We start from the raw sequence: 12,604 nt of genomic DNA, 5'->3' as shown, positions 1-12,604 counted from the left end.
GTTATTGTTTCCTATCGAACAGCTGACTCGTTTCAACACCCATTGTCGCAGTGATGTCATGACGTGTCACATGACTGAAGCTGAGAGAGGTAGGGCTGTGCGATACTGCAAAATTTGGTATCGATCCAATACTAAGTAAATACAGGGCCAGTATTGCCGATACCGATACCAATGCCAATACTTTTTACTACTACCATCTAATTTTGTGTAGAGGAGATCAATGTATCATAATTTATTTAAGTGAATGCATCATCACTATGCAAATTTGAATGAAAACTTGAATTTTTATGATTATTTAATTAAATATGTAAGTTTTCCTTTAATTAATCATGTTTATGATGATAATTAACACAGGACAAAGTTTACAGGCAAATAAAAATACTTTTATTAAGGAACTCAGAAATGTTTATAGAAAACTTCAAACTTAAATTTCCCTTTTGGGGTGGCAATCTGCTGCATGTCTTCCCCATCTCTCTGCCCCCTGCTTCCTGTCTCTCTCCAACTGTCTGTCCATTAAAGGCATAAAAAGCCCCCCCCCCCAAAAAAAAAGAATTGATCTCATCACACAAGTATCGATCAATACCCAATACCAACGTTAGTATCGATTCTATCGATATTTTAAATCGATCCGCCCACCCCTAGGGAGAGGTAGGTGCGCTTTTTTTGAAATCTCAAAATGTATCATGTCTGTGCTAGCTAATGGTATGGTTAGCCCCTGGGTTGAATTGTATTGCTACTGACACCACGGCCAATTCGGTCAAAAGTAATTTGATACACGTTAAGAGCCTCAGGAAAGGTTAAACGCTTGCCCGAAAGAGCCCGTTTTCATGGAAATCAGCGCAATTGGACAACTTTGCGCAGCGGGCATGAAAATTTCTTGCGGCTTTCCCTTTGGCAAAGTTCCCTGGGTCTCCAACAGATGGGATATGTTTGTAAAATGGCCGGAATTCTCCTTTAACTCAGCAAAGGAAGGCTATTCCTGTGTTTCTGTCTCATACAAGGTCATTTAAAGAGGTTTATGCATGGAACCTACTTATAATGGATATATATGAAGGACAAAGGAGTTTGAACTTGTTAAGACTGAAGGAATTCATTTCATAGCTATATTGCAACTTCAATATTAGATTTATGAAAAATTGATTCAGTGTTTCCATAATTCTCTCCTTGTGATTCCATTTTTTCCCTCTACTTTATCTGAAAAACATTTTTTTTGCCAGTTATAGCAATTCCATCTATTCATTCATTCAGTATATTTTCCAAAGCATATTGTAGCGTTATTGGGCAATTATATATGCATCAAATATAAGGATTTATCTTAAACCTCGAATTAAGGGCACCACCTACCGTTATTTTAACTTTAAGTTACAGTCAGGGAGGAAAACTGTTAGAATCGTACGATCCCGGTCATTAGCCGTAAGCCTGCGCTCCTGCGAAAGCTTTGCGCACATACCATCCATAAAGGCACCGGACGGAACTTTGGTAACAGACCCGAAACTAATTAACCAAATGTTTCGTACATTCTATTCTAATCTATACCGTTCTGAGGTTCTCTATGACCCTATGAAATTTGAAGTATTTGTTAAAGACCTAAATCTTACCAAAGTGTTACCTCATGAGGCTTCTTGTCTTGATGCACCAATTACCCTGTCCGAACTAGAGTCGGCCTTACACAGTCTTAATAAAGGTAAATCGCTGGGCTTTGATGGGATTCCACCTGAACTGTACTTGAAATTCTGGTCTCAACTTGGCCCTTTATTGTTAAACATGATAAACCATGCGATTTCAAGTGGATCCTTTTCAAGGGATGTGAACACCGCCACGATTACATTATTGCATAAAAAGGGTAAAGATCCGAACGACTGCGCAAACTACCGTCCATTATCTCTTCTGAACACCGATATTAAATTGTTCGCCAAAATACTTGCTCTAAGATTGGAGCCACTTATGAACAAACTTATACATCCCGACCAAACAGGTTTTGTGAAATCGCGGTTATCTGCTGACAACGTTCGCAGATTATTGCATATACTTGAGCAATCTGCTGTGGCCAAATCTCCTTATGCTGTGTTATCACTAGACGCAAAAAAAGCATTTGACATTTTGGAATGGCATTATTTATGGGCTGTCCTTCGCCATATGGGTTTTGGTGTCAATTACATTAACATGATAAAAACACTTTATGCTTCTCCTTCTGCTATGGTGATGACGGGAAATATTTGTTCACCTTTATTCCCAGTGGGCCGCAGCTCCAGACAAGGATGTGTTCTTTCTCCGCTTTTGTTTGTATTATCACTTGAACCCTTGGCACAGAAGGTGCGTCAATCATCACACACTCCTATTACTGTACATGGAACGGACCATTTCATTTCTCTCTACTGGGATGATATTTTATTATACCTGGGGGATGTAACTAAATCTACTCCACATGTATTATCGATATTTAATTATTTCTCTGATATATCAGGTTACACGATTAACTGGTCTAAATCGGCTTTATTACCTCTGAACAATATTATGAAGCAAGTATCACTACCAACCAATGTGCCTGTGGTTGACCAATTTAAATACTTGGGATTATCCATTTTTCCTTTATTACAAACTACCTTGGCTTTTAACTATAATAAGACACTTAAGCAGGTGGAAAATGATCTAGCGAGATGGATGTCCATTCCCAACACATTTAGCGCACGAGTTTCAATTATTAAGATGAATATCCTTCCACGAGTTAATTTCTGCAGTACCATGTTACCCATGGCTCCCCCTCTTGGTCATTGGGAGAAATTACATAGACTGCTGTGTAATTATGTGTGGAAAGGAAAGCGCCCAAGGATTAAAATGTCTACATTGCAAAGACAGAAAGTCTCTGGTGGCCTTGGGGTCCCAAACTTTGAGCACTATTTCTGGGCTTCAACTCTTCGACCTCTCAGCACCTGGTTTAATAAGGGAGCACAAGTGGCCTGGTGACCTTTGGAGGAAAATTTGGTCAAACCACATAGGCTTGAGGATTTAATCCATTCCAATATTCCTCTTAAAATGTGTAAATCCAAGTTTGGCTCCCTTGTCTCACACCTTGTTGCCACCTGGAGAATTGTAGAATGCTATTCCAAAACCCACCTGAAATATCACTCTCACCTCCCTTTATTCAATAACTTTAATCTCTATTTGGGGAAACACCCAATTTCTTTTCCTCAGTGGAGTGATAAAGGGATTAATACCCTCTCCGACATTACATCCAATAATACATTAAGATCTTTTCAAGACTTAAAATCCCACTACAATTTACCTGGTACTTCTTTTTTCTTTTACCTACAAATTCGTAGTGCTCTTCGTGCATACGGGGTCCCCTGGGGAGAAAAACTGGAGTGTCACCCCATACAAAAGATTTGTTTATCCACCAAAGGTTTGGTTTCCAATCTATATACTCGCATTGCTGAAGGTGTGGTAAAGCCTACACAAGTTGATACGCTTTGGAGCCATGATCTTTCAATTGCACCTTCCACAATCAACTGGACAACAGTATGGCCAAAGATAGTTTTATCATCACGTAACCCTAACCATCAGATGATTCATTATAACTTTATTCACAGACTTTATACTACTCCTCTTAAATTATTTTACATGAAAAGAAAATCATCACCGACATGCGAGCTGTGCTCTTTAGGAGCTACAGGAACATTTCTACATATGGTCTGGGACTGCCCCGGGGTAAAAACATTTTGGGAAATTGTTTCTAAAAAGATTTCTTCTATTCTTGACAGTACCATCCCTTGCTCTCCAAGGATTTTGCTACTGAACGATTTTACTGAGCTAGACCTTTCCTTGATGCATCAACGCTGGTGTTTGGTAGCCCTAACTGCCGCTAAAAAAATAATCGCACAAAGATGGAAAACTCCCCATGCTTTGTCACAACAACAATGGATTAATACAGTCATAGATCTGGCTAAACTTGAGAAATCTGTGGCCAGTATGCACGGTGCTCAGAGCAAGAATATTAACTTGTGGTCCTCTTTTATTGATAGATTATTGGATTGATGGCTTGGGATGATGTCCTGTTGCTTTCTTTTTCACTTTCTTATCCTCTTCTACTTCTAGCATCTACACATCAACTATTCTGAGCTGGGTTTTTTTGGTAAACGGGGGGGGGCGTGCTGGTATGGATGTTGATTGTCGTCCATTGTCGTTTCATGTGTTGTGTATTTGTTTTTTGTTTTTTTTTGTTTGACATAAAAATACAATACAAATTTGATCACAAAAAAAGAATCGTACGATCCTGGTATGTTAAATTAATAATCAATTAATAATCAGTTAATAATCAATTAATAATCAATGTCTCATATCTCGCTACTTTCGTGAAAGTTCTCGTTTGGTTGGACAGACATTACGTAAAGAAAGCATACGACACAATCTGTGATTATAACATATATATAGATATATGAACTATTTATTAAAATGATATGACCAAAACATGAACCTTTAAAACAAACAGGAGATGCATTGAATATGGGTGATTATATAAAACACTTAGTGAATGGAAAATAAAATATGGGGAATGGGGAGATACTGGATGTATTCAAATAGTTTAGGTTGGCTGACTATTTGACGCTAAATACTGACATTTCGGATTAATTTATCATTCTGTGAAAGCCTCGAGACATCCATCAAACCCACTTTAAGGTGAAAACGGGTCGGTCTTACTGTGCTGAAGTTCTGCTTAGTCAGCTCGGAACACGGCAGCGGCCACGCGGGGTCCGAGGGGATTTCTCTTCCGCTCTCTGGGCCTTCCTGGTTGTGGTGGCTGACTTTAGCGGACTTCTCAGTTGTTTCTTTTCACCGGGAAACGGGAATGATGGTGCCGAGGGCTGTGGTTAGATGATCGAATCTTCCGAGTGTCAGTTGGTCCGTTGCTTCTCTGATGAAGTGCACTTAAGTTCACAGAAGATTAATAAAAGGTTGCTTGAGTTGGCTTTCTTGGTAGGAAAACTTCATTCTGTTCTTATCTTTGTTCGGGTCTTTCTTTCTCGTCTCCGGGGTCTCGCTGGGTTCTGGAGGGCTTCCTTCCGGTCGTCCTCTGCATCGCTCATCCTCACGTCCTTCCGCTCTCTCCTGAGATTATGGGAAAACTCCCAAACTCTGGTGAGCTCTTCTGTTCTTCTCAAACCATCTCCAACTCTCTCTGAGCAACTGTTCTCTGCTCAAATCTCCTTCTGAAACTCTGGGTTGAAACTCTTCTGGAACAAGAGGCAAGAAGCCTGTGTTTTTCGCGGGCTCCGGGTTTTGATTCTCGGAGGCGGGGCGTGACGTAAGCTTACACTACTCTTTCAGCCAATGTTATGCTTGAACTGTGGTGAATGTCTGCCTGGGTGTCTGTGTAAGATGATCTGTTTTACGTGGGGATTTCTGGATGAGACAAAGAAACTCTTATTTCTCCATTACTCCGTCTCATAGAACATTTGTCTCGGTGATTCTGAAAACACTACATCTTGTTAAGATATGCAGATTAAAGATATAACATAGACTTGCATATATAAATATATATAAAGACATCAAAATAACACACAACGTAATTGATGATTATGACTTTCAAAATTCAGATGAATATCTATGAAATCGTGACATATGAATAGTGAACCACACAATGTTGATTTTCTGTGTTAACAATGGGGATACCAAACAAATACCAAATAGATACCGAAGGGACATCGTTAAAAGTTAATAGTTGCATATATCTTGTCCATTTTACTGAGTCCTCTGGGATTTAAATATTCAACTAATCAACACTGCAGACCACTAGGGGGCAATGTGGTTCCATCAGGCAGGTTGGGCATTTTCCACCAAAATCAGTTCTTTGTCAATATTTAAGCCAGAATCGTACAAATTGTCTCTATATGCGTCTTGTGATCAAGCTGGAAACCTGAAAGAAATTATATACGGTTATCAAACACATTTAATATAGTTTTAAGATTCGACTAAAAGTGAGTCTTAGTGAAGTCTTCTCAGTTCGTGTGTAGCCATCTGGTCGGTTCTCTGGTGGGAAAGGGTGTTAAAATGTCAATTTCGATTTATGGTGAAGATAAGATATTGAGGTCTCCCACTTTTCCAACAGAGAGATCCTTTGTTCATTCGAGTTTTCCAATTTTTATGGCAAGTGTCTGTTGCTTATTTTTCACTCCCAAAAGCTCTTAAGGGTGTTGTAAATTAGGCAGTTTCTGTCTCTTTTTCCTTTGTGGAAAGAAAATGAAGATCTGGTTTTTATCCACATACGTAAACATCCCCCACAGGAATGTTGGTTTTGTCAAAGTTTGAAAAACTCTTAATCCACACGGCACTGTGACTGCTACAATATTATAGAGAACAATATGGTTAAGATGCAAAATTAAATTACTTCTATTATAAACCGAGTCTGTGGGGGGTTTTTTTGTTAGTTTGTTTTGTTTTATTTTTTACAAGACAGAACAACTAAATAAATGAACGTTCCCCAAGAGTGGTGATTCCATTTTTTCCCCATGGACAGTATGTGCTGTAACAATGCATTACTACCATGCTGTTTCAGTGTACAGCTTGGAGTTCCCTCATTAAGCCACTAAGGGGCGGCATAATATTGCCAAAACATCACAGCAAGACTCCCATTCTCACTTCAGAGTAATTTAAAGTCACTGTCCAGGACTAACTTCTTTACATTTTCAGTTTACATCTTATAAACTGCTGCAAAAGTAGAGTCTGTAGCTACCAGTGACAGCATTAGCAGGTGCATAGGAATAGATTACGCCAGGTTTGTGTTGTATTTGAGACCTGGACATCCTGAGTTTATTTCTTGGTAAAAGTTAGGAGTATGTGACATGGTTTGATTGAGCTCCGCTCTCACACTCTTGCCTCTCTCGCGCGTGGGCTCAGGAGGTTCTCGGACGCTCCACAACCTATCCAATCAGAGAGTAGATTTCCGAGCAAGCGTCCCGTTGCCATGCAGCTGCTGTAAAGACTGTCCTGTCTGTCCGGCAGCGAAGGGTGAGTCCCACAGCAAAATATTTAATTGATTTAATCATCCGATTGTTTTGTACAAAGACATTCATTCATTTGGAGTGTTGTATTTAAAAATGTAGCCTTGTCTATTTTATTAGGTACATTGTTCTAGAACCAATCGAATTAGATGTAGCAAGTGTAAAGTTTTTGGGTTTGGGATGTTCATGATTAAAATGGGACAATGCGTCAAATCTACATGGCCGGAGGCAGCCTAGTGAGAAAACTGAAAAGATCTTTATCCGACTGTCAGAGAGCTGCGGCTAAGGTAGTAACTCGGCTAGAGACACACACGCCTTCAGCCGTTTGTCCAATCCCACCCAAGGCTGATTTGCATACGACCAATGATCGCAGCTATGTAAATATTCTCCTGACTCGTATTGTCCCAGACTGTTTTAATGTGAAGTTGCCAGATTTATCTTTCAGTTGAAGCACTGTGGAGTAGAGATTAAACAAAAAAAAAGTGTGTCGAGTCGATACATACCAGGATAACACCTCAGTACGGTATCTTTTTTGCACTAAGGGGATTTGGATTTAATGTACACCATGACATTTGAGGAACTAAGTGGAGATTATTCCCAGGAAAGGTAAATACTACGGATTATTTATACATAGTTTGATGTATTTCTTTTTTATTTTACGTGCGGCACCTTGACTTTTTTTTGTGCAGCAACAATGCATGCACGAACTGTATGCATGATAGAGAGACTTGTTTAGCTATTTTTATTTCTAAGCATAGTTTAACTGTAAAACTGCTGTTGAGACGGTCGCGAGACCACTTCGGTAACTAGCTAACATTCCTCGCAACTTGGCTTTAGATGAACAAATTCAATCTTTTAACTTTATATAACCGCATTTTAGTGCCTTTTTACTTTCCAATACGTCCAAACTGACCACAGCCTCTATACTTGTCATGTAAGAACAGCGAAACTATCTTGCTCACATCTTTGAAACGTCCTCGAAATGACGCCGGTTGTTAGCAAGAAGTCTAGCGAGCAAACGTCAACCACAGAAAGGGCAGTGAAAAGTTTATGCAACGACGTTAACATGAAACTATGTGTGTGTTTTTTTTGCAGAATGGATACAGTGGCGAAAGCTTTGGAAGAAGTCCTGACCTCTGCTTTGCCACAGGGCTGCATTACAGTCGGCGTTTACGAGGCTGCCAAATCTCTCAATGTGTAAGTACACTGTCACAGGTGTCTCGCGCTGTGAACGCAACCCTGACATTTTTATAACCGTTTGCTAATCAGATTAGTATTTTAAGAAGGATATTATCCAGCCGTAATATCCAATAATACTAATACTAATCAGATTAGTATTTTAAGAAGGATATTACGGCTGGACTGTCCAGCCGTAATGTCCAGCCTGGACATGACACAACTAACAGCATCTGTGTTTTCCCTCACCTTCCACAGAGACCCTGATAATGTGGTTTTGTGCATTCTGGCTACTGATGAGGATGACGTTAAAGATGTGGCCCTGCAGATCCACTTTACACTCATTCAGGCTTTCTGCTGTGAGAATGACATCAGCATCCTGAGAGTCAACAACACCAGGCGTCTGTCAGAAATACTGGGTGGAGGAGGATGTGGAAAACAGAGTGGGGGTGAACCTGTGGACCTACACTGTGTCCTTGTCACTGTAAGTACAGTTTTTATAACAGCTTTAATGGTTTTGGTATGTTTATAATATGCATGATGTTTAGGCATGTGCACATGAGTGAAACTAATTCAAAGGAGAACTTGCCCATACTTGCCCATTCTTGTGCATTTGATAAACATGCATGACTCCTCCCTCATATGACTTCTGAAGAATTTCAGGAGAATTTTTTTTTCACACACAGGGACTGACTGGTGTATTGTAAAGATGTAAATACATATATGTATATATATATATATTTGTGTGTGTACCTAAATCAATTTTAATAATTAATTATTTTTATCTTAATGTTTTCAGAGCCCACACTCTACGTCATGGAAGGACCCTGCTTTAAGCAAACTCAACCGATTCTGCAGAGAGAGTCGCTGTATGGACCAGTGGGTGCCCATCATCAATCTGCCTGAGCGATGAGCTTCCAGCTGCATAAACCTGTTCAGAAAGGAATTCAATCTGCACAGGACAAGTGATGTGAACCCTGATGGACACATATTACCTACCAGAGATCAAATTCTGAAGCACTGCTGATGGGGAAAGGCAAAAAAGCAAGAAGAAACCCTTGCTGTCAGCATGGGATGTATTTAAAAGTTTTTTAAAAAAGCAGAGGGCTGGAATTTCCACTTTGGACAGGGCTGTTTGGAGTTGCATCTGTCAGCTTTTGCAACCAGGAAGAGATGGTGAGGGGCTTGTACTGTCATGAGTTGGAAATTATAAAAAGCCTGTGTGCTTTTTTTAATGTGAAGCTCAACACTGTACAGAAGGATTATATCATGTATTTGTTTGGTTAAATCCTCTGTTGTGAGTCTGAAAAGTGGGGAGAAGCCAGAACATGGAGCTGCTGAGTGGACCAAGGCCTCTCTGCAGAAACAAAGCACTTGTTGAAACACTGGACCTATTGCAGTTTAATTTATTTGATTAAAATGTTCATGTTGACATTGCTGTTGTCATGATTTAAAAAGGGAAGGGCTACACATCCAGTGAAGACACTTTGTATGTTTAGTGTTTCATAAACCAGCTGTTTTTTTGCCTCAAGTGAAATAGTTCCTTTGTTACAATTTTTAAGTTATTTCTAATTATATTTAAGTGTATTTATGTACTTTTTTTTTTTACCTGACTATTCGCAAGATCTGAATGCAAGACATATTAATAAAAATAATTTTTTGGAACAAAAACTTCATGTTTTGCTTCTGTTTTTTTTTCCAGTTGTGGAAATTAAGCAAAGCTGAACTGAATGCCGACCTGTAGCAGCTGTCGTAGTAAAAGAGGTGTCACGTGTGGATCACAGGGGTCATGTTGGCCGCTGTGGCCTCAGTGCCATCTCTGTGCAAAAGAGAACAATAATCTCCCAGCACAGGTTTCTGCCGTGGTCAGCAGGACCATGTGCATTCATCCAAACGGGTTTGCTTTTCACCATTACCGTGCTATTTGTCTGACCCTTTAGTTTGCATGTTCATGGACTTCCTACAAAAGGAATGAAGGAACGTTTATGAGTAAATATGTCCAGATTACCTATATTGTATTAGTCTTAAATTTTAATTATAGAAGAGTTGTATATTTAATTTAACATAAGGTGTTTTCATGCTATTCGTTTTGCAGACTAATTCTGCCCTTGGAAGCATATAATGTGGTGAAGTATACCAGAAACTGGATAACCAAGCTTACTTGGAAGACTTGTTATGGCGTCTTGGTATGCAATCTGTTGTGCAACAGTCTTGGAGTCTGAGCTACTCATGCCACTCCTCTGCTCCTTTCCAACTATCAGGTGATTTTCCTGGAGCTAAATGTGGGTGATGTCACTTGGTTGATTTAAGGCAGGCAACCCCTCTGAAAGTGCAGAGTCATGATCACGAGAGCAGAAAGCAGCTGGATGTCCTCGAGTTTCACAACTCAGCTCAGCTTTTCATGTGAGAGAAATCATGTGATGAATCATGCTTGATTCTGCTAAACTGGATGCTCTATGAAATCTGGTGGGAGGAAAGAGGATTTAGCAGTGGCAGTATTTATTTGTTTTGATTTTTCCAGTGTACCAGTCACTATTTGATGTTGTTGGTTGCATCAGGTACTCAGGTTTCCTCTTATAGCCTGTGCTGTTTGGGTGAACCAAAAATCTAAAAACTGGATGGATGGATGGATGGTCACAACAGAAAACTTGCAACACAGAAGCATGCCAGGACCTGATTCAGTTTCTCATTCTGTAGCCCTTAAGTTGGTTTTCCTTTTCATTACATTACCAAAAAGTCTTCACTGCATAATACAGACAGCTAAAGGCAACTAGATACTCAATAAAAACATAAACTGTGTATATCTTTACTGTAGTATCTGCTATCTTTTGAACAAAGACAAAGTTTTAATAGGTAATCAGTTGGAGGTTAGTATGGATGCTTTCACATAACAGAGGCAGTACTTATGAACTTTCATGCTGAAGGATCACAGACGCTGGGTGGAATACTCGATTCTCATCTAATATTTTCAATCCTATATCTTTTAAATTTCTTATTTAAATTAGTTATTAAGTCAATGTATACACGTTAGTCTGACAAAAAATTGGACCAGCTCGGGTTCCTCCCAGTCGGATTAAGACCCCGAGATAACTTGGTTGATTATCGCACTAAGTGTGCTTGTATACAGTGAATTGGGCTGGGAATTGGACTTTGCATTCTGCGCATGCTCAAGATTTTTTCCCGGGGTCGTGACCCGGAAGTCCAAGGAGACGATATTACTATTGTTGTCGCTGCCATCGGAAAGAAACAAACAATGCAATCATTATCGTTGATTTGTGGACGCCAAACTTGTTGGCCACAATTCTGTATTTGGCACAACTGGCCAGTTTTGTACAGAACAATGGCGACCCTTATTTCGAGCGGTATCGGTGCACAAAAGGTCAACTCCTTAGGCTTCATGACTCCTTCCATAATGCCACACAATTTATTAAAGAACCTGCGAGTCATGCGAAAGTTCTTTTTCCAGTCCTCGTTGTCATATTCAGTCAAAACCACTCTCTCCCACCAGTCTTTGCTTCTGATTTTCATCCAGACTTTTCGTCGAGAGCGGCGGCGGCATTTTCCCTCAATAATCATTGCAACCAAGAGCGCCGTTGTGCATCGCGTTTGTGAAATAACCATGCTCATCACAAACTAAATGTAGAGGGACATAGCTTCATCTTGCTCTAAGTTCGCCATCTTTCTTGAATGTTGTTGTTGGTGGTGGTGGTGAAGAGGTCAACCGGAAGTGGCTCTATTACCACTGGCTCTAGTTGAAATAGAATAGAATATAATAGAATAGAATAGAATGGAATAGAATAGAATAATACTTTATTTATCCCCCAATGGGGGAAATTCAAATTCGTCAAGTAGCTCAACATTTTTTAAAATATTTACAATGATTGAATTAACAACAATAAAACAACAATAATAATTCTACTACGAACTAAATAATAATAAATGACTAAATAATGGCAAAATAAACAAATAAATAAAAATCAATCAATCAATTTGAGAAGAACTCAGCAGTCACTGTTATAAAGCCTTATGGCTGTGGGAACACAGGACCTTCTGAACCTCTCAGTCCTGCAGCGCAGAGAGATGAGCCTCTCACTGCAGCTGCTCCTCTGTCCTGTCAGGATGCTGTGGAGAGGATGTTTATTATTCTCCATCACAAAATCTAACTTCCTCCTCATCCGTTTCTCCACCACAGGACCGAGAGGGTCCAGCCTTCTGCCTACAACAGAACCAGCCTTTTTCACCAGTTTGTCCAGGTGCCTACAGTTTCTGTCTGTAGTGCAACTCCCCCAGCAGACAGCAGCATAGAACAGTGCACTCTCAATGATAGTGTGATAAAACATGCACATCATATCATTGCAGACATTGAAGGACCTGAGCCGTCTCAGGAAAAAGAGATGGCTCTGGCCCCTCCTGTACACTGCGTCTATGTTGGC

The 12,604-nt window shown here is 39.8% G+C and overlaps 1 protein-coding gene across 1 annotated transcript; it reads left to right on the top strand.

Moving 5' to 3' along the window:
* Positions 1 to 7,420: 7,420 nt before the first annotated feature.
* Positions 7,421 to 9,842, top strand: gadd45aa (growth arrest and DNA-damage-inducible, alpha, a). The gene is made up of 4 exons (XM_075482415.1): positions 7,421 to 7,601; positions 8,091 to 8,192; positions 8,430 to 8,655; positions 8,971 to 9,842. The coding sequence occupies exons 1-4, from the start codon at positions 7,552 to 7,554 to the stop codon at positions 9,082 to 9,084; spliced, it is 492 nt and encodes a 163-aa protein (XP_075338530.1). The 5' UTR covers positions 7,421 to 7,551; the 3' UTR covers positions 9,085 to 9,842.
* The last annotated feature ends 2,762 nt before the right edge of the window (positions 9,843 to 12,604 follow it).

This window comes from Odontesthes bonariensis, chromosome 14 (assembly GCF_027942865.1).
Source record: "Odontesthes bonariensis isolate fOdoBon6 chromosome 14, fOdoBon6.hap1, whole genome shotgun sequence".
NCBI lineage: Eukaryota > Metazoa > Chordata > Actinopteri > Atheriniformes > Atherinopsidae > Odontesthes > Odontesthes bonariensis.
Note: the sequence above shows the minus strand (reverse complement) of the source record. Positions and strands in the feature narration are given on the sequence as shown.